General features: G+C 46.2%; 1 protein-coding gene across 1 annotated transcript; it reads right to left on the bottom strand.

Annotated features, from left to right (window-relative positions):
• Positions 1–374: 374 nt before the first annotated feature.
• Positions 375–20372, bottom strand: LOC120039878 (angiopoietin-2-like; the record flags this gene model as incomplete). The annotated part of the gene is made up of 4 exons (XM_038985221.1): positions 375–804; positions 1458–1588; positions 12534–12700; positions 20271–20372. Coding segments are annotated over 4 exons (561 nt in total), but the record flags the coding sequence as incomplete, so codon positions are not given.
• Between the last annotated feature and the right edge of the window lie 808 nt (positions 20373–21180).

The raw sequence follows: 21180 nt of genomic DNA on the forward strand, positions 1-21180 counted from the left end.
AGTCTTGTCTCATCGCTGCAACTCCCGTACGGACTCGGAAGAGGCGAAGGTCGAGAGCCGTGCGTCCTCTGAAACACAACCCAACCAAGCCGCACTGCTTCTTGACACAATGTCCACTTAACCCGGAAGCCAGCCGCACCAATGTGTCAGAGGAAACACCGTGCACCTGGTGACCTGGTCAGCGTGCACTGCGCCCGGTCCGCCACAGGAGTAGCTAGAGCGCGATGGGACAAGAACATCCCAAACCCTCCCTAACTCGGACGACGCTGGGCCAATTGCGCGCCGCCCCATGGGTCTCCCGGTCGCGGCCGGCTGCCACAGAGACTGGACTCGAACCCAGAATCTCTAGTGGCACAGCTAGCACTGTGATGCAGTGCCTTAGACCACGGCACCACTCGGGAGGCCAACCGAAAACATTTTTGGAGAAAAAAAAAACTTTGAAAATGTTCATCAATTAAACATTTCTAAAATCTCCACTCAAATGTCTGTCAAACTTCATCATTTGCTCATCAGTCAGTAATTTAGTCAGTCAGGGTGATGTCATCAGTCGCTTCCCGCTGAAATCATCAGTTATCGCAGCTGTTATCCCACAGAAGCCTGCGGGTCGAACCATCATGGTAGTCATGGTAGCAGCTGTTATCCCTCAGAAGCCTGCGGGTCGAACCATCATGGTAGTCATGGTAGCCATGAGGCTGGCGCCCTTCCAGTAGTACCACTTGATGCTGTTGTAACGGACCACGTTGGAGACGCCAGCGTAGTAGATACCGTTCAGGTTGGAGGGACCACACGCCTCAAACCACCAACCTAGTGGAGAGGGGAGAGGTCAGGGGTCAGGAAGAGAGAGAGAGGGCAGAGGGACCACAAGCCTCAAACCACCAACCTAGTGGAGAGTGGAGAGGTCAGGGGTTAGAGGTCAGGGGTCAGGAAGAGAGAGGGCAGAGGGACCACACGCCTCAAGCCACCGACCTAGTGGAGAGAGAATGGAACAAAGAGGAAAAAGTAGGTAGTGTGGTCAAAGGTCAAAGGTCATAAAAAGTGATTTCATGTAGGTTCATCTACAACTTTACATGAGGATGAAACAGGAAGTGAGAGGAAAGATAGATAAAAAGCAGGGAAAGAGAGAAAGATGAAACAGGAAGTGAGAGGAAAGATAGATAGAAAGTAGTGAAAGAGAGAAAGATGAAACAGGAAGTGAGAGGAAAGATAGATAGAAAGTAGTGAAAGAGAGAAAGATGAAACAGGAAGTGAGAGGAAAGATAGATAGAAAGTAGTGAAAGAGAGAAAGATGAAACAGGAAGTGAGAGGAAAGATAGATAGAAAGTAGTGAAAGAGAGAAAGATGAAACAGGAAGTGAGAGGAAAGATAGATAGAAAGTAGTGAAAGAGAGAAAGATGAAACAGGAAGTGAGAGGAAAGATAGATAGGAAGTAGGGAAAGATGAAGCAGGGATCTGAATACCTCCAGATGACATCTGGGCACACTTGCAGGAGCAGCGGTCGTTGTCTCGGTCCTTGGTGCTGAACTGGGTCCCAGGCTGGGTCAGACTACTGGTGCGGCCAGCAGTACCACTGAATCCCTGGGCATGGAGACTGGGAGAGGGAACGGACCAGAACTGTCAACACATAGGTCCTGTTTTCCAGACCCAGATTAAGTCGGTTCAAATCAAATCAAAGTGTATTGGTCGGGTACACGTATTGGCAGATGTTTTTGTAGGTGCAGCTAAATGCTTGTGTTTCTAGCTCCAACAGCTTCGTAATACCAAGGAGGATGAGCCATGACTAGAGTACAGTCTATACATATATAAAGTGGGTAAAACAGTATGTAAACAGTTTTAAAGTGACCAGTGTTTCATGACTCTATGTACATAGGGGCGGCAGTCTTTAAGGTGCAGGGTAGAGTACCGGGTGGTGGCCGGCTAGAACAGTGGTTAAGGTTCAGGTCAGGGTACTGGGCAGAGGCCGGCTAGTGGAGACTGTTTAACAGTCTGATGGGCTGGAGATCAAAGCTGTTTTTAGACCTCCTTCACTCCACACACAGAGACGCGTACAAAGCTCTCCTTCGCCCCTCCATTTGGCAAATCTGACCATGACTTCATCCTTCTTATTCCTGCGTTACAAGCAAAATCTCAAACAGGAAGTACCAGCGACCCGCTCAATACGGAAGTGGTACGATGAAACGGATGCTAAGCTAGGATGTTTTTATCATAAATCTTCAATAATGTTTCAACCGGAGAATTCCTTTGTCTTCAGAAATGCAATGGAACGCAAGCTAACTCTCACGTGAACTCGCGTGGTCAGCTCATGGCACTCTGCCAGACCCCTGACTCAAAGAGCCCTCATTCCCCCGTCCTTCACAGTAGAAGCATCAACCAGGGTTCTAAAGACTGTTGACATCTAGTGGAAGCCTTAGGAAGTGCAATATGACCAATATCCCACTGTATATTCGATAGGCGATGAGTTGAAAAACTACTAACCTCAGATTTCCATGGATATGAGACTGCCTTAGTTACAGGGACAGATGGGAGAGGGGGCTGGCTATGGGTCTGAGACTGCCTTAGCTTCAGGGACAGATGGGAGAGGGGGCTGGCTATGGGTCTGACTGCCTTAGCTACAGGGACAGATGGGAGAGGGGGCTGGCTATGGGTCTGAGACTGCCTTAGCTTCAGGGACAGATGGGAGAGGAGGCTGGCTATGGGTCTGACTGCCTTAGCTACAGGGACAGATGGGAGAGGGGGCTGGCTATGGGTCTGAGACTGCCTTTGCTACAGGGACAGATGGGAGAGGGGGCTGGCTATTGGTCTGACTGCCTTAGCTACAGGGACAGATGGGAGAGGGGGCTGGCTATGGGTCTGACTGCCTTAGCTACAGGGACAGATCGGAGAGGGGGCTGGCTATGGATATGAGACTGCCTTAGTTACAAGAACAGATGGGAGAGGGGGCTGGCTATGGGTCTGACTGCCTTAGCTACAGGGACAGATGGGAGAGGGGGCTGGCTATGGATATGAGACTGCCTTAGTTACAGGGACAGATGGGAGAGGGGGCTGGCTATGGGTATGACTGCCTTAGCTACAGGGACAGATCGGAGAGGGGGCTGGCTATGGATATGAGACGGCCTTAGCTACAGGGACAGATGGGAGAGGGGGCTGGCTATGGGTCTGAGACTGCCTTAGCTACAGGGACAGATGGGAGAGGGGGCTGGCTATGGGTCTGAGACTGCCTTAGCTACAGGGACAGATGGGAGAGGGGGCTGGCTATGGGTCTGACTGCCTTAGCTACAGGGACAAATGGGAGAGGGAACTGGCTATGGGTCTGACTGCCTTAGCTACAGGGACAGATGGGAGAGGGGGCTGGCTATGGATATGAGACTGCCTTAGCTACAGGGACAGATGGGAGAGGGGGCTGGCTATGGATATGAGACTGCCTTAGTTACAGGGACAGATGGGAGAGGGGCTGGCTATGGGTCTGACTGCCTTAGCTACAGGGACAGATCGGAGAGGGGGCTGGTTATGGATATGAGACTGCTTTAGTTACAGGGACAGATGGGAGAGGGGGCTGGCTATATGGGTCTGACTGCCTTAGCTACAGGGACAGATCGGAGAGGGGGCTGGCTATGGATATGAGACGGCCTTAGCTACAGGGACAGATTGGAGAGGGCGCTGGCTATTGGTCTGACTGCCTTAGCTACAGGGACATATGGGAGAGGGGGCTGGCTATGGGTCTGAGACTGCCTTAGCTACAGTGACAGATGGGAGAGGGGGTTGGCTATGGGTCTGACTGCCTTAGCTACAGGGACAGATGGGAGAGGGGGCTGGCTATGGGTCTGACTGCCTTAGCTACAGGGACAGATGGGAGTGGGGGCTGGCTATGGATATGAGACTGCCTTAGCTACAGGGACAGATGGGAGAGGGGGCTGGCTATGGATATGAGACTGCCTTAGCTACAGGGACAGATGGGAGAGGGGGCTGGCTATGGATATGAGACGGCCTTAGCTACAGGGACAGATCGGAGAGAGCGCTGGCTATTGGTCTGACTGCCTTAGCTACAGGGACATATGGGAGAGGGGGCTGGCTATGGGTCTGAGACTGCCTTAGCTATAGGGACAGATGGGAGAGGGGTTGGCTATGGGTCTGACTGCCTTAGCTACAGGGACAGATGGGAGAGGGGGCTGGCTATGGATATGAGACGGCCTTAGCTACAGGGACAGATGGGAGAGGGGGCTGGCTATGGATATGAGACTGCCTTAGCTACAGGGACAGATGGGAGAGGGGGCTGGCTATGGATATGAGACGGCCTTAGCTACAGGGACAGATCGGAGAGGGCGCTGGCTATTGGTCTGACTGCCTTAGCTACAGGGACATATGGGAGAGGGGGCTGGCTATGGGTCTGAGACTGCCTTAGCTATAGGGACAGATGGGAGAGGGGTTGGCTATGGGTCTGACTGCCTTAGCTACAGGGACAGATGGGAGAGGGGGCTGGCTATGGATATGAGACGGCCTTAGCTACAGGGACAGATCGGAGAGGGCGCTGGCTATTGGTCTGACTGCCTTAGCTACAGGGACAGATGGGAGTGGGGGCTGGCTATGGATATGAGACTGCCTTAGCTATAGGGACAGATGGGAGAAGGGCTGGCTATTGGTCTGACTGCCTTAGCTACAGGGACAGATGGGAGAGGGGGCTGGCTATGGGTCTGACTGCCTTAGCTACAGGGACAGACCTGAGAGGGGGCTGGAGAAGATGCTGCTTTGGCCTGGGAACACTGGGGGAAGGGTTCGGTGCCTTCCTTGGTTGGAAGAGGTTGGGTTGGGTGACCGGACTGGTCCAGAGCAGGGGTTACATATGGATAAGGGGTTGCCTTGTATGTAGAAGGCTAGAAAATAGGTTATATTGGCCAGAGAAAGCTAGAGAAGAGATTATATTGGCCAGAGAAAGCTAGAGAAGAGGTTTTATTAGCCAGAGAAAGCTTGAGAAAAGGTTTTATTGGCCAGAGAAAGCTAGAGAAGAGGTTTTATTGGCCAGAGAAAGCTTGAGAAGAGGTTTTATTGGCCAGAGAAAGCTTGAGAAGAGGTTGAATTAGCCAGAGAAAGCTTGAGAAAAGGTTAAATTAGCCAGAGAAAGCTTGAGAATGGGATGCCTTGGCCGAGTAGGGGCTGCATTGGCTGGGTAAAAGTCTAGCACCACAGGCCTCTGGCTGGGGAGGTCCCTAAATGAACCCAACCCTGGAGAGTGAAACCAGCGGAGAGCCAGTGTTCTCAGCATGATAATGAACCTAGCACATACTCAACGAGGTGAGACGGAGTGCTGCTCAGCAGGAGTTGGAAACAAGTCTGACAGCTCACCAACACTAGCACCATTCAGGGGGCTTGCCACACACAGAGTAGGATGAATATAGCGCCAAGACACTGAGGATTTTAGGTTATTTAAGGATGATCCTGGATCTAAATGTATAGGTAACGTGGTTACTCATCACAAAGAATATCACTGTGTGAAATACCTCCAGCCTTTTTCAAACACTCCATCAAATTCCTTTTAATCTACTCTGTGTTAGCCTCAATCCTAAATGGATCAGTACCTTAGCCTAAATCACAATCCTCTATGTTGAGGCACTGAGTTGACAAAATCCATTAGCGATATCAGCTAGTGCTTTAGTAGTGGAGAGAGACCACCATAGGACTTTAGTAGTGGAGAGAGAGAGAGACCGCCAGAGGGCTTTAGTAGTGGAGAGAGAGAGACCACCATAGGGCTTTAGTAGTGGAGAAAGAGATACCACATCAGGGCTTTAGTAGTGGAGAGAGAGATACCACATCCGGGCTTTAGTAGTGGAGAGAGAGAGACCACATCCGGGCTTTAGTAGTGGAGAGAGAGAGACCACATCAGGGCTTTAGTAGTGGAGAGAGAGAGACCACATCAGGGCTTTAGTAGTGGAGAGAGAGACCACATCAGGGCTTTAGTAGTGGAGAGAGAGAGACCACATCCGGGCTTAAGTAGTGGAGAGAGAGAGACCACATCAGGGCTTTAGTAGTGGAGAGAGAGAGACCACATCAGGGCTTTAGTAGTGGAGAGAGAGAGACCACATCAGGGCTTTAGTAGTGGAGAGAGAGAGACCGCATCAGGGCTTTAGTAGTGGAGAGAGAGAGACCACATCAGGGCTTTAGTAGTGGAGAGAGATACCACATCCGGGCTTTAGTAGTGGAGAGAGAGAGACCACATCAGGGCTTTAGTAGTGGAGAGAGAGAGACCACATCAGGGCTTTAGTAGTGGAGAGAGAGATACCACATCAGGGCTTTAGTAGTGGAGAGAGCGATACCAAAACAGGGCTTTAGTAGTGGAGAGAGAGAGACCACATCAGGGCTTTAGTAGTGGAGAGAGAGATACCACATCAGGGCTTTAGTAGTGGAGAGAGAGATACCACATCAGGGCTTTAGTAGTGGAGAGAGAGATACCACATCAGGGCTTTAGTAGTGGAGAGAGAGACCACATCAGGGCTTTAGTAGTGGAGAGAGAGAGACCACATCAGGGCTTTAGTAGTGGAGAGAGAGAGACCACATCCGGGCTTTAGTAGTGGAGAGAGAGATACCACATCAGGGCTTTAGTAGTGGAGAGAGAGAGACCACATCAGGGCTTTAGTAGTGGAGAGAGAGATACCACATCCGGGCTTTAGTAGTGGAGAGAGAGATACCACATCAGGGCTTTAGTAGTGGAGAGAGAGATACCACATCCGGGCTTTAGTAGTGGAGAGAGAGATACCACATCCGGGCTTTAGTAGTGGAGAGAGAGAGACCACATCAGGGCTTTAGTAGTGGAGAGAGAGAGACCACATCAGGGCTTTAGTAGTGGAGAGAGAAAGACCACATCCGGGCTTTAGTAGTGGAGAGAGAGAGACCACATCAGGGCTTTAGTAGTGGAGAGAGAGATACCACATCAGGGCTTTAGTAGTGGAGAGAGAGAGACCACATCAGGGCTTTAGTAGTGGAGAGAGAGAGACCGCATCAGGGCTTTAGTAGTGGAGAGAGATACCACATCCGGGCTTTAGTAGTGGAGAGAGAGAGACCACATCAGGGCTTTAGTAGTGGAGAGAGATACCACATCCGGGCTTTAGTAGTGGAGAGAGAGAGACCACATCAGGGCTTTAGTAGTGGAGAGAGAGAGACCACATCAGGGCTTTAGTAGTGGAGAGAGAGATACCACATCAGGGCTTTAGTAGTGGAGAGAGCGATACCAAAACAGGGCTTTAGTAGTGGAGAGAGAGAGACCACATCCGGGCTTCAGTAGTGGAGAGAGAGAGACCACATCAGGGCTTTAGTAGTGGAGAGAGAGAGACCACATCAGGGCTTTAGTAGTGGAGAGAGAGAGACCACATCAGGGCTTTAGTAGTGGAGAGAGAGATACCACATCAGGGAATTAGTAGTGGAGAGAGAGAGACCACATCAGGGCTTTAGTAGTGGAGAGAGAGAGAGACCGCCAAAGGCCTTTAGTAGTGGAGAGAGAGAGACCGCCAAAGGGCTTTAGTAGTGGAGAGAGAGAGACTGCCAAAGGGCTTTAGTAGTGGAGAGAGAGAGACCACCATAGGGCTTTAGTAGTGGGGAGAGAGATACCACATCAGGGCTTTAGTAGTGGAGAGAGAGATACCACATCAGGGCTTTAGTAGTGGAGAGAGAACACCGTAGGGCTTTAGTCGTGGAGAGAGAACACCGTAGGGCTTTAGTAGTGGAGAGAGAACACCGTAGGGCTTTAGTAGTGGAGAGAGAACACCGTAGGGCTTTAGTAGTGGAGAGAGAACACCGTAGGGCTTTAGTAGTGGAGAGAGAACACCGTAGGGCTTTAGTAGTGGAGAGAGAACACCGTAGGGCTTTAGTAGTGGAGAGAGAGAGGACTAATTGGAGTTTTGTTTGACTTGGCAGGTTTCTGGAAGGCCACATGCTGCTGCTGAATGGTTTTATCATCCCAAATGGTACCCTATTCCCTACATAGTGTACTACTTTTGCCTGGACCCAGTCTAAAGTAGTGCACTATATAGGGAATAGGGTTCCATTTGGGATACACCCTTTGTTCCTGTTTTCCTCCTCTGAAGGGTTGCTGTCCCAGGGGCAGCAGTAGCCGCGGCGATGGAAAGGGAGATGGAGTCAGCAAAGTGTCGGCTAGCCTTCCGCTGAGCTCATCACTGATGCGGTTCTTCTAGACAGATCACATGATCTACTCTTTCATCCTGTTACTTTCAACCCGGCGATAAGAAAGGCGAGGGAAAAACTCAGTTAAACGTGTGGATCACGCTGGATGATTTGCCAGGGTTTGAGTGGAGGGGTTTACACCACAGACTTGAGGAATACTGACAGAGTAACAGGTTTATTCAATTACCTCCGGTCATATATGCCTTTCGGAAACACAACTATTTACCAAACTCTCCCTAGAATCAGGGTTCCTTCCACTTAGTTTCTGATTGGGATCTGATTGAGACAACAGCTCTAAGAGCTTAACACGACAGAAGAGTTTTAACACAATAGTAAGACTGATCGAGGATAAAATCTCACTTAGTGTAAATGTGAGATATGGACTTCGTTCCCTATGAACCCGCAATCTGACCGCAAGGCGCTACAGAGGGAAGTGCGTACGGCCCAGTACATCACTGGGGCCGAGCTCCCTGCCATCCAGGACCTCTATACCAGGCGGTGTCAGAGGAAGGCCCCAAACAATTGTCGAAGACTCCAGCCACCCAAGTCATAGATTGTTCACTCTGCTACCGCACGGCAAGTGGTACCGGAGTGCAACAAGTCTGGAACCAACAGGACCCTGACCAGCTTCTACCCCCCCAAGACATGAGACTGCTAAACAAGACTGATAAATAGTTAGTTAACCAAATAGCTACCTGGACTACCTGCATTGACTGTTTTGACTCATCACGTACGCTGCTGCTACTGTTTACTATCTATCCTGTTGCCTAGTTACTGTATATATACATACAGTATCTTCCTCAATTACCTCATACCCCTGCGCATCGACTCGGTACTGGTACCCCTTGTATATACAGTGGGGCAAAAAAGTATTTAGTCAGCCACCAATTGTACAAGTTCTCCCACTTAAAAAGATGAGAGAGGCCTGTAATTTTCATCATAGGTACATCTTAACTATGACAGACAAAATGAGAAAATAAATTCCAGAAAATCACATTGTAGGATTTTTAATGAATTTATTTGCAAATTATGGTGGAAAATAAGTATTTGGTCACCTACAAACAAGCAAGATTTCTGGCTCTCACAGACCTGTAACTTCTTCTTTAATGACGAGTCACAAACCCGGATCCGGGATCCCCCCCATCAAAAAAGCTGACTAGCATAGCCTAGCCTAAAGCCACAGGGATATCATATAATAAAATGTTCATGAAATCACAAGTCCAAGACACCAAATGAAAGATACACATCTTGTGAATCCAGCCATCATTTTTGATTTTATAAATGTTTTACAGGGAAGACACAATATGTATTTCTATTAGCTAACCACCATAGCAAAATACACAACTCTTTTTTTCCACCATTTTTTTCCTGCATAGGTAGCTATCACAAATTCGACCAAATAAAGCTATAAATAGTCACTAACCAAGAAACAACTTCATCAGATGACAGTCTGATAACATATTTATTGTATAGCATATGTTTTGTTCGAAAAATGTGCATATTTCAGGTATAAATCATAGTTTTACATTGCAGCCACCATCACAACTCTCACCAAAGCAACTAGAATAACTACAGAGAGCAACGTGAATTACCTAAATACTCATCATAAAACATTTATGAAAAATACACAGCATACAGCAAATGAAAGACAAAGATCTTGTGAATCCAGCCAATATTTCAGATTTTTTAAGTGTTTTACAGCGAAAACACAATTTAGCATTATATTAGCTTACTACAATAGCCAACCACACAGCAGCATTGATTCATGCACGTTAGCGATAGCGAATAAACCAGCAAAAGATATTAATTTTTTCACTAACCTTCTCAAAGCTTCATCAGATGACAGTCCTATAACATCATATTACACAATACATATATTGTTTGTTCGAAAATGTGCATATTTAGCGGCACAAATCGTGGTTATACAATGAGAATAGTAGCCAAGCTGCCAACAAAATGTCGGGAGAAATCTTGGGAGAGGCACCTAATCTAATCAATAACTAATCATAAACTTGACTAAAAAATACAGGTTGGACAGCAAATGAAAGATACATTAGTTCTTAATGCAACCGCTGTGTTAGATTTTTAAAATTAACGTTACTACGACATACAGCGTGCGCTAAAGCGAGACCGCACCGAAATTAATGGCGGAATAATAGTTTTACATTTTTCAACAGAACAACGAATTAACATCATAAATAGTTCTTACTTTTTGATGAGCTTCCATCAGAATCTTGTGCAAGTTGTCCTTTGTCCAGAATCATCGTTGCTCGGTTGTAGATTGTCATCTTCAACTTAGGAATTAGCAGCAAACATTAGCTATGTGGCCCAGACGTGCCCAACTCTTCATAACGCAGCACAAAGAAATATCCGAAAATCGCAATATACTGATATAAACTGATATAACTCGGTTTAAAATAACTACATTATGATGTCTTTAACACCTATATCGAATAAAATCAGAGCCGGATATATCTAAGGCCTATAACGAGAGCTTTTCAGAATGCCATCCTGAGGTCTGACTTGCGCCATGACGAACGTTGAAAAGAGCGCACCCCCGGTTCCAAGAGCCTTTATATGGCCTCAGATCTGCCTAGCAACACCATTCCAATTCTCACTGCTTACTGACATCTAGGGGAAATCGTATGCAGTGCATGTCGACTCATAGATTACATGCAATTTAATAAACTGACCCTGGAACAGAGCATCGATTTCAGATTTCTCAAGATCTCACCCCGTGGAGTCAAAATGATCACAAGACCGGTGAGCAAAAATCCCAGAACCACACGGGGGGGCCTAGTGAATGACCTGCAGAGAGCTGGGACCAAAGTAACAAAGCCTACCATCAGTAACACACTACGCCGCCAGGGACTCAAATCCTGCAGTGCCAGACGTGTCCCCCTGCTTAAGCCAGTACATGTCCAGGCCCGTCTGAAGTTTGCTAGAGAGCATTTGGATGATCCAGAAGAAGATTGGGAGAATGTCATATGGTCAGATGAAACCAAAATAGAACTTTTTGGTAAAAACTCAACTCGTCGTGTTTGGAGGACAAAGAATGCTGAGTTGCTTCCAAAGAACACCATACCTACTGTGAAGCATGGGGGTGGAAACATCATGCTTTGGGGCTGTATTTCTGCAAAGGGACCAGGACGACTGATCCGTGTAAAGGAAAGAATGAATGGGGCCATGTATCGTGAGATTTTGAGTGAAAACCTCCTTCCATCAGCAAGGGCATTGAAGATGAAACGTGGCTGGGTCTTTCAGCATGACAATGATCCCAAACACACCGCCCGGGCAACGAAGGAGTGGCTTCGTAAGAAGCATTTCAAGGTCCTGGAGTGGCCTAGCCAGTCTCCAGATCTCAACCCCATAGAAAATCTTTGGAGGGAGTTGAAAGTCCGTGTTGCCCAGCAACAGCCCCAAAACATCACTGCTCTAGAGGAGATCTGCATGGAGGAATGGGCCAAAATACCAGCAACAGTGTGTGAAAACCTTGTGAAGACTTACAGAAAACGTTTGACCTCTGTCATTGCCAACAAAGGGTATATAACAAAGTATTGAGATAAACTTTTGTTGTTGACCAAATACTTATTTTCCACCATAATTTGCAAATAAATTCATAAAAAATCCTACAATGTGATTTTCTGGATTTTTTTCCCATTTTGTCTGTCATAGTTGAAGTGTACCTATGATGACAATTACAGGCCTCTCTCATCTTTTTAAGTGGGAGAACTTGCACAATTGGTGGCTGACTAAATACTTTTTTGCCCCACTGTAGCCTAGTTATCATTGACTCTGTAATGGTACCCCTTGTATATAGCCCAGTTATCATTGACTCGGTACTGGTACCCCTTGTATATAGCCAAGTTATCATTGACTCGGTATTGGTACCCATTGTATATAGCCAAGTTATCATTGATTCGGGTATTGGTACCCCTTGTATATAGCCAAGTTATCATTGACTCGGTACTGGTACCCCTTGTATATAGCCAAGTTATCATTGACTCGGTACTGGTACCCCTTGTATATAGCCAAGTTATCATTGACTCTGTACTGGTACCCCTTGTATATAGCCTAGTTATCATTGACTCTGTACTGGTACCCCTTGTATATAGCCTAGTTATCATTGACTCGGTACTGGTACCCCTTGTATATAGCCAAGTTATCGTTACTTATTGTGTTACTCTAAAATGTATTTATTCCTTGTGTTATTATTTTCCTTTTATTTATCTTTCTTTCTCTCTGCATTATTGGGAGGTAAGCGTTTCACTGTTAGTCCACACAGTTTTTGAAGCATGTGACAAATAACGTTTGATTTGATTTGACTCTCGGCCTTCCTTGCTGTGGGATGGTGCATTGCATTCTGGTACCTGTAGTTTTTGTCCTCTGCGTCTATATAGAAGTGATCGTAGTGGGAGTAGGCCTCGTTCCCCGCGTCATCCTTCAGCTGCACCTGGAGACTGTACTCCTGGGAGCTGGTCAGCAGATGGATGAGGTCATTTCCTGCCCAGTACTCTCCCGAGGGATCCCCAAAACCCTGCAACGGGTACGGTTAGAGAAAGAGGACAAACTGAACGAAGGGTCATATGACTAACGTCGCTTCAGAGGGTACAGATGACATCAACAGAGACGTGTTAAGATGTAAATGTAATTCTACCGTTGAGAGGGAGGAAGAGACTTGATGGATATTATGAGTGAAGAGATAAATGATTTTGACTGAGGAAAGTGAAAAGGCAAATGTTAAAATCTTGATAACTCCTGACAATCCCTCTCTGACCTACTACAGACCCTGTATCTCTCTGTATTATCTCTGTGGGCTCTCTGTGGGCTCTCTGTGGGCTCTGTCTGCCAGTTCTTGTTGGTTACGTAAATGTGAAGATATGAATGAGGTCTGGGAGCATTTACTATCTGTCCAGAAGGCCTGATTTTACTCTAACGTTAAACTAATGTTGGTTAAACATTGTGTACTGTACACACACACACACACACACACACACACACACACACACACACACACACACACACACACACACACACACACACACACACACACACACACACACACACACACACACACACACACACACACACACGTTATCTTCCGTCTACAGAGGCTCCATACTCCCACGCTCCAACTGGGGCCAAATATTTATCATCCACTTGTGAAAATATTGTTCTTGAGAAAAATATATTGAAAAAGGCACGTTAGCAGCGCGATCGTTGTCCTCTGACTTTTCCATTTCCAAACCAAACAATGAATCTGCTGCAGAAGGAAGGTGAATCAGCACTACTCCTTTAATCAAACAGCCGAAGCAGAGGCTCTCGTATCCTCAGACTGTGATTTAAATCGAGGATCTCAAAGAGAATCATGCATTTCCCTTCCGTGTGTAGTTTCTGTATATCATGACTATTGATGGCAGTGAAGAACATCAAAGATAAGTTTGTGCTGAGTATTGGACAACATTGCGGGCTGAGTCCAAAATGTCACCCTATTACCTATATAGTGCACTACTTTGGACCTGAGTCCTATGGGCCACCTATGAACCCGTGTTAAAAGTAGTGCGCTATATAGGGAGAAGGGTGACATTTGGGACACCAGTGGGATACAGCAGGATCTGAAGCTGGGACAAACAGTCCTCCTTTAGTAGTGGTTGTGATCCTGTTAACTAGTCTCTCTAGGACCCCCAGTACTCTACATGGTGGGATCTCTACTGATCCTGTTAACTAGTCTCTCTAGGACCCCCAGTACGCTACATGGTGGGATCTCTACTGATCCTGTTAACTAGTCTCTCTAGGACCCCCAGTACTCTACATGGTGGGATCTCTACTGATCCTGTTAACTAGTCTCTCTAGGACCCCCAGTACTCTACATGGTGGGATCTCTACTGGTCCTGTTAACTAGTCTCTCTAGGACCCCCAGTACTCTACATGGTGGGATCTCTACTGATCCTGTTAACTAGTCTCTCTAGGACCCCCAGTACTCTACATGGTGGGATCTCTACTGATCCTGTTAACTAGTCTCTCTAGGACCCCCAGTACTCTACATGGTGGGATCTCTACTGATCCTGTTAACTAGTCTCTCTAGGACCCCCAGTACTCTACATGGTGGGATCTCTACTGGTCCTGTTAACTAGTCTCTCTAGGACCCCCAGTACTCTACATGGTGGGATCTCTACTGGTCCTGTTAACTAGTCTCTCTAGGACCCCCAGTACTCTACATGGTGGGATCTCTACTGATCCTGTTAACTAGTCTCTCTAGGACCCCCAGTACTCTACATGGTGGGATCTCTACTGATCCTGTTAACTAGTCTCTCTTTAACCCCCAGTACTCGACATGGTGGGATCTCTACTGATCCTGTTAACTAGTCTCTCTAGGACCCCCAGTACTCTACATGGTGGGATCTCTACTGATCCTGTTAACTAGTCTCTCTTTAACTCCCAGTACTCTACATGGTGGGATCTCTACTGATCCTGTTAAATAGTCTCTCTAGGACCCCCAGTACTCTACATGGTGGGATCTCTACTGATCCTGTTAACGAGTCTCTCTTTAACCCCCAGTACTCTACATGGTGGGATCTCTACTGATCCTGTTAACTAGTCTCTCTTTAACCCCCAGTACTCTACATGGTGGGATCTCTACTGATCCTGTTAACTAGTCTCTCTTTAACCCCCAGTACTCTACATGGTGGGATCTCTACTGATCCTGTTAACTAGTCTCTCTAGGACCCCCAGTACTCTACATGGTGGGATCTCTACTGATCCTGTTAACTAGTCTCTCTTTAACCCCCAGTACTCGACATGGTGGGATCTCTACTGATCCTGTTAACTAGTCTCTCTTTAACCCCCAGTACTCTACATGGTGGGATCTCTACTGATCCTGTTAACTAGTCTCTCTTTAACCCCCAGTACTCTACATGGTGGGATCTCTACTGATCCTGTTAACTAGTCTCTCTTTAACCCCCAGTACTCTACATGGTGGGATCTCTACTGATCCTGTTAACTAGTCTCTCTTTAACCCCCAGTACTCTACATGGTGGGATCTCTACTGGTCCTGTTAACTAGTCTCTCTAGGACCCCCAGTACTCTACATGGTGGGATCTCTACTGGTCCTGTTAACTAGTCTCTCTTTAACCCCCAGTACTCTACATGGTGGGATCTCTACTGATCCTGTTAACTAGTCTCTCTTTAACCCCCAGTACTCTACATGGTGGGATCTCTACTGGTCCTGTTAACTAGTCTCTCTTTAACCCCCAGTACTCTACATGGTGGGATCTCTACTGGTCCTGTTAACTAGTCTCTCTTTAACCCCCAGTACTCTACATGGTGGGATCTCTACTGATCCTGTTAACTAGTCTCTCTTTAACCCCCAGTACTCGACATGGTGGGATCTCTACTGATCCTGTTAACTAGTCTCTCTTTAACCCCCAGTACTCTACATGGTGGGATCTCTACTGATCCTGTTAACTAGTCTCTCTTTAACCCCCAGTACTCTACATGGTGGGATCTTTACTGATCCTGTTAACTAGTCTCTCTAGGACCCCCAGTACTCTACATGGTGGGATCTCTACTGATCCTGTTAACTAGTCTCTCTTTAACCCCCAGTACTCTACATGGTGGGATCTCTACTGATCCTGTTAACTAGTCTCTCTTTAACCCCCAGTACTCTACATGGTGGGATCTCTACTGATCCTGTTAACTAGTCTCTCTTTAACCCCCAGTACTCTACATGGTGGGATCTCTACTGATCCTGTTAACTAGTCTCTCTTTAACCCCCAGTACTCTACATGGTGGGATCTCTACTGATCATGTTAACTAGTCTCTCTTTAACCCCCAGTACTCTACATGGTGGGATCTCTACTGATCCTGTTTACTAGTCTCTCTTTAACCCCCAGTACTCTACATGGTGGGATCTCTACTGATCCTGTTAACTAGTCTCTCTTTAACCCCCAGTACTCTACATGGTGGGATCTCTACTGATCATGTTAACTAGTCTCTCTAGGACCCCCAGTACTCTACATGGTGGGATCTCTACTGATCCTGTTAACTAGTCTCTCTTTAACCCCCATTACTCTACATGGTGGGATCTCTACTGATCCTGTTAACTAGTCTCTCTTTAACCCCCAGTACTCTACATGGTGGGATCTCTACTGATCCTGTTAACTAGTCTCTCTAGGACCCCCAGTACTCGACATGGTGGGATCTCTACTGATCCTGTTAACTAGTCTCTCTTTAACCCCCAGTACTCGACATGGTGGGATCTCTACTGATCCTGTTAACTAGTCTCTCTTTAACCCCCAGTACTCTACATGGTGGGATCTCTACTGATCCTGTTAACTAGTCTCTCTTTAACCCCCAGTACTCTACATGGTGGGATCTCTACTGATCATGTTAACTAGTCTCTCTAGGACCCCCAGTACTCTACATGGTGGGATCTCTACTGATCCTGTTAACTAGTCTCTCTTTAACCCCCAGTACTCTACATGGTGGGATCTCTACTGATCCTGTTAACTAGTCTCTCTTTAACCCCCAGTACTCTACATGGTGGGATCTCTACTGATCCTGTTAACTAGTCTCTCTAGGACCCCCAGTACTCGACATGGTGGGATCTCTACTGATCCTGTTAACTAGTCTCTCTTTAACCCCCAGTACTCTACATGGTGGGATCTCTACTGATCCTGTTAACTAGTCTCTCTTTAACCCCCAGTACTCGACATGGTGGGATCTCTACTGATCCTGTTAACTAGTCTCTCTTTAACCCCCAGTACTCTACATGGTGGGATCTCTACTGATCCTGTTAACTAGTCTCTCTTTAACCCCCAGTACTCGACATGGTGGGATCTCTACTGATCCTGTTAACTAGTCTCTCTTTAACCCCCAGTACTCTACATGGTGGGATCTCTACTGATCCTGTTAACTAGTCTCTCTTTAACCCCCAGTACTCTACATGGTGGGATCTCTACTGATCCTGTTAACTAGTCTCTCTTTAACCCCCATTACTCGACATGGTGGGATCTCTACTGATCCTGTTAACTAGTCTCTCTTTAACCCCCAGTACTCTACATGGTGGGATCTCTACTGATCATGTTAACTAGTCTCTCTAACCCCCAGTACTCTACATGGTGGGATCTCTACTGATCATGTTAACTAGTCTCTCTTTAACCCCCATTACTCTACATGGTGGGATCTCTACTGATCGTGTTAACTAGTCTCTCTAGGACCCCCATTACTCTACATGGTGGGATCTCTACTGATCATGTTAACTAGTCTCTCTAGGACCCCCAGTACTCGAGTGTGTGTGTGTGTGTGTGTGTATGTGTGTGTGTGTGTGTGTGTGTGTGTGTGTGTGTGTGTGTGTGTGTGTGTGTGTGTGTGTGTGTGTGTGTGTGTGTGTGTGTGTGTGTGTGTGGCTGTGTGTGGCTGTGTGTGTGTGGCTGTGTGTGGCTGTGTGTGGCTGTGTGTGTCTGTGTGTGGCTGTGTGTGTCTGTGTGTGTGTGTCTGTGTGTCTGTCTGTGTGTCTGTCTGTGTGTCTGTCTGTCTGTCTGTCTGTCTGTCTGTCTGTCTGTCTGTCTGTCTGTCTGTCTGTCTGTCTGTCTGTCTGTCTGTCTGTCTGTCTGTCTGTCTGTCTGTCTGTCTGTCTGTCTGTCTGTCTGTTTGTGAGAGCCTCTGATGTGTGATGAGTGTGTGTAGGGGTCGGACACCGTCAGGGAGAGACAGAGAGAGTGCAGGTGCAACAACAGGGAGTGTCGTAGGGGAACAAGCGGGGTGGCCTACCAAAACAACCAGGGTGATCCCAGATCCCAGATCTGTCTGTATCCCACGCCTCCCCAGTCCTAACCCTCTCGTCCACCCCGCCTTAGATTGATTGAAACCTGCTGTCTAGTCAGAGTGATGAATCCAGGACCACCCCCGCCCCCCCCCCCCTGATCCGACAACCTGTTATAACAACGCACCTGTGGTTCAGAGACTTTGCTATCTTGATTTTGGATGAAGTCTGTGACAAAAACAAATTCCCAAACTAAATAAATGACGTTCTACAGTTGTCCATGATAACACACGGGGGGAAAAAGTCTGACTTTATTAAAACAAATGATGTTAGATATTTGAATGACATACAGAAAAAGACTGCTTGTGTTTCGAGATGAATGTAATGTGAAAGAGTCTGCCTTAGTAACAGACAATCCAGCCTCTGCCTACTATTTCAATGAAATACTACAGAAGAGGTCTCCGCTTACAATGACCTACCAAAGAATACTTGTTTGACATCCTGTGTTTAGGTTCTAGTGAACATACCATCTTGTGTTTAGGTTCTAGTGAACATACCATCTTGTGTTTAGGTTCTAGTGAACATACCATCTTGTGTTTAGGTTCTAGTGAACATACCATCTTGTGTTTAGGTTCTAGTGAACATACCATCTTGTGTTAGGTTCTAGTGAACATACCATCTTGTGTTAGGTTCTAGTGAACATACCATCTTGTGTTTAGGTTCTAGTGAACATACCATCTTGTGTTTAAGTTCTAGTGAACATACCATCTTGTGTTTAAGTTCTAGTGAACATACCATCTTGTGTTAGGTTCTAGTGAACATACCATCTTGTGTTTAAGTTCTAGTGAACATACCATCTTGTGTTTAGGTTCTAGTGAACATACCATCTTGTGAATACACCATCTTGTGTTTAAGTTCTAGTGAACATACCATCTTGTGTTTAAGTTATAGTGAACATACCATCTTGTGTTAGGTTCTAGTGAACATACCATCTTGTGTTAAGGTTCTAGTGAACATACCATCTTGTGTTAAGGTTCTAGTGAACATAATATCTTGTGTTTAGGTTCTAGTGACCGTACCATCTTGTGAATACACCATCTTGTGTTAGGTTCTAGTGAACATACCATCTTGTGTTAGGTTCTAGTGAACATACCATATTGTGTTTAGGTTCTAGTGAACATACCATCTTGTGTTTAGGTTCTAGTGAACACACCATCTTGTGTTAGGTTCTAGTGAACATACCATCTTGTGTTTAAGTTCTAGTGAACACACCATCTTGTGTTTAGGTTCTAGTGAACACACCATCTTGTGTTAGGTTCTAGTGAACATACCATCTTGTGTTTAGGTTCTAGTGACCGCACCATCTTGTGAACACACCATCTTGTGTTTAGGTTCTAGTGAACATACCATCTTGTGTTTAAGTTCTAGTGCACACACCATCTTGTGTTTAGGTTCTAGTGAACATACCATCTTGTGTTTAGGTTCTAGTGAACATACCATTTTGTGTTAGGTTCTAGTGAATGTACCATCTTGTGTTTAGGTTCTAGTGAACACACCATCTTGTGTTTAGGTTCTAGTGAACATACCATCTTGTGTTAGGTTCTAGTGAACATACCATCTTGTGTTTAGGTTCTAGTGAACATACCATCTTGTGTTTAGGTTCTAGTGAACATACCATCTTGTGTTTAAGTCCTAGTGAACATACCATCTTGTGTTTAAGTTCTAGTGAACATACCATCTTGTGTTTAAGTCCTAGTGAACATACCATCTTGTGTTTAAGTTCTAGTGAACATACCATCTTGTGTTTAGGTTCTAGTGAACATACCATCTTGGGTTAGGTTCTAGTGAACATACCATCTTGTGTTTAGGTTCTAGTGAACGTACCATCTTGTGTTTAGGTTCTAGTGAACACACCATCTTGTGTTTAGGTTCTAGTGAACACACCATCTTGTGTTAGGTTCTAGTGAACATACCATCTTGTGTTTAGGTTCTAGTGACCGCACCATCTTGTGAACACACCATCTTGTGTTATGTTCTAGTGAACATACCATCTTGTGTTTAGGTTCTAGTGAACATACCATCTTGTGTTAGGTTCTAGTGAACGTACCATCTTGTGTTAGGTTCTAGTGAACATACCATCTTGTGTTTAGGTTCTAGTGAACATACCATCTTGTGTTTAGGTTCTAGTGAACATACCATCTTGTGTTAGGTTCTAGTGAACATACCATCTTGTGGTTAGGTTCTAGTGAACATACCATCTTGTGTTTAAGTTCTAGTGAACATACCATCTTGTGTTAGGTTCTAGTGAACATACCATCTTGTGTTTAGGTTCTAGTGAACATACCATCTTGTAATCCTTCCATCCACGGTGGAAATCCACAGCTCCGTCTCTACGATGCTGCAGCACGGTCCAGCCCCCACCTCTCGTCTTCATATCACAGAACACCTGTGGAGGTAAACCCACTTCTGGTTACAGAACACCTGTACAGGTAAACCCACTTCTGGTTACAGAACACCTGAACAGGTAAACCCACTTCTGGTTACAGAACACCTGAACAGGTAAACCCACTTCTGGTTACAGAACAGCTGAACAGGTAAACCCACTTCTGGTTACAGAACACCTGAACAGGTAAACCCACTTCTGGTTACAGAACACCTGAACAGGTAAACCCACTTCTGGTTACAGAACACCTGAACAGGTAAACCCACTTCTGGTTACAGAACAGCTGAACAGGTAAACCCACTTCTGGTTACAGAACACCTGAACAGGTAAACCCACTTCTGGTTACAGAACAGCTGAACAGGTAAACCCACTTCTGGTTACAGAACACCTGAACAGGTAAACCCACTTCTGGTTACAGAACAGCTGTAGAGGTAAACCCACTTCAGGATACAGAACAGCTGTGGAGGTAAACCCACTTCAGGTTACAGAACAGCTGAACAGGTAAACCCACTTCTGGTTACAGAACACCTGTAGAGGTAAACCCACTTCTGGTTACAGAACAGCTGAACAGGTAAACCCACTTCTGGTTACAGAACACCTGAACAGGTAAACTCACTTCTGGTTACAGAACACCTGTAGAGGTAAACCCACTTCTGATTACAGAACAGCTGAACAGGTAAACCCACTTCTGGTTACAGAACACCTGAACAGGTAAACTCACTTCTGGTTACAGAACACCTGTAGAGGTAAACCCACTTCTGGTTACAGAACACCTGAACAGGTAAACCAACTTCTGGTTACAGAACACCTG

The sequence above is a fragment of the Salvelinus namaycush genome, unplaced genomic scaffold (genome assembly GCF_016432855.1).
Source record: "Salvelinus namaycush isolate Seneca unplaced genomic scaffold, SaNama_1.0 Scaffold3053, whole genome shotgun sequence".
Lineage (NCBI taxonomy): Eukaryota > Metazoa > Chordata > Actinopteri > Salmoniformes > Salmonidae > Salvelinus > Salvelinus namaycush.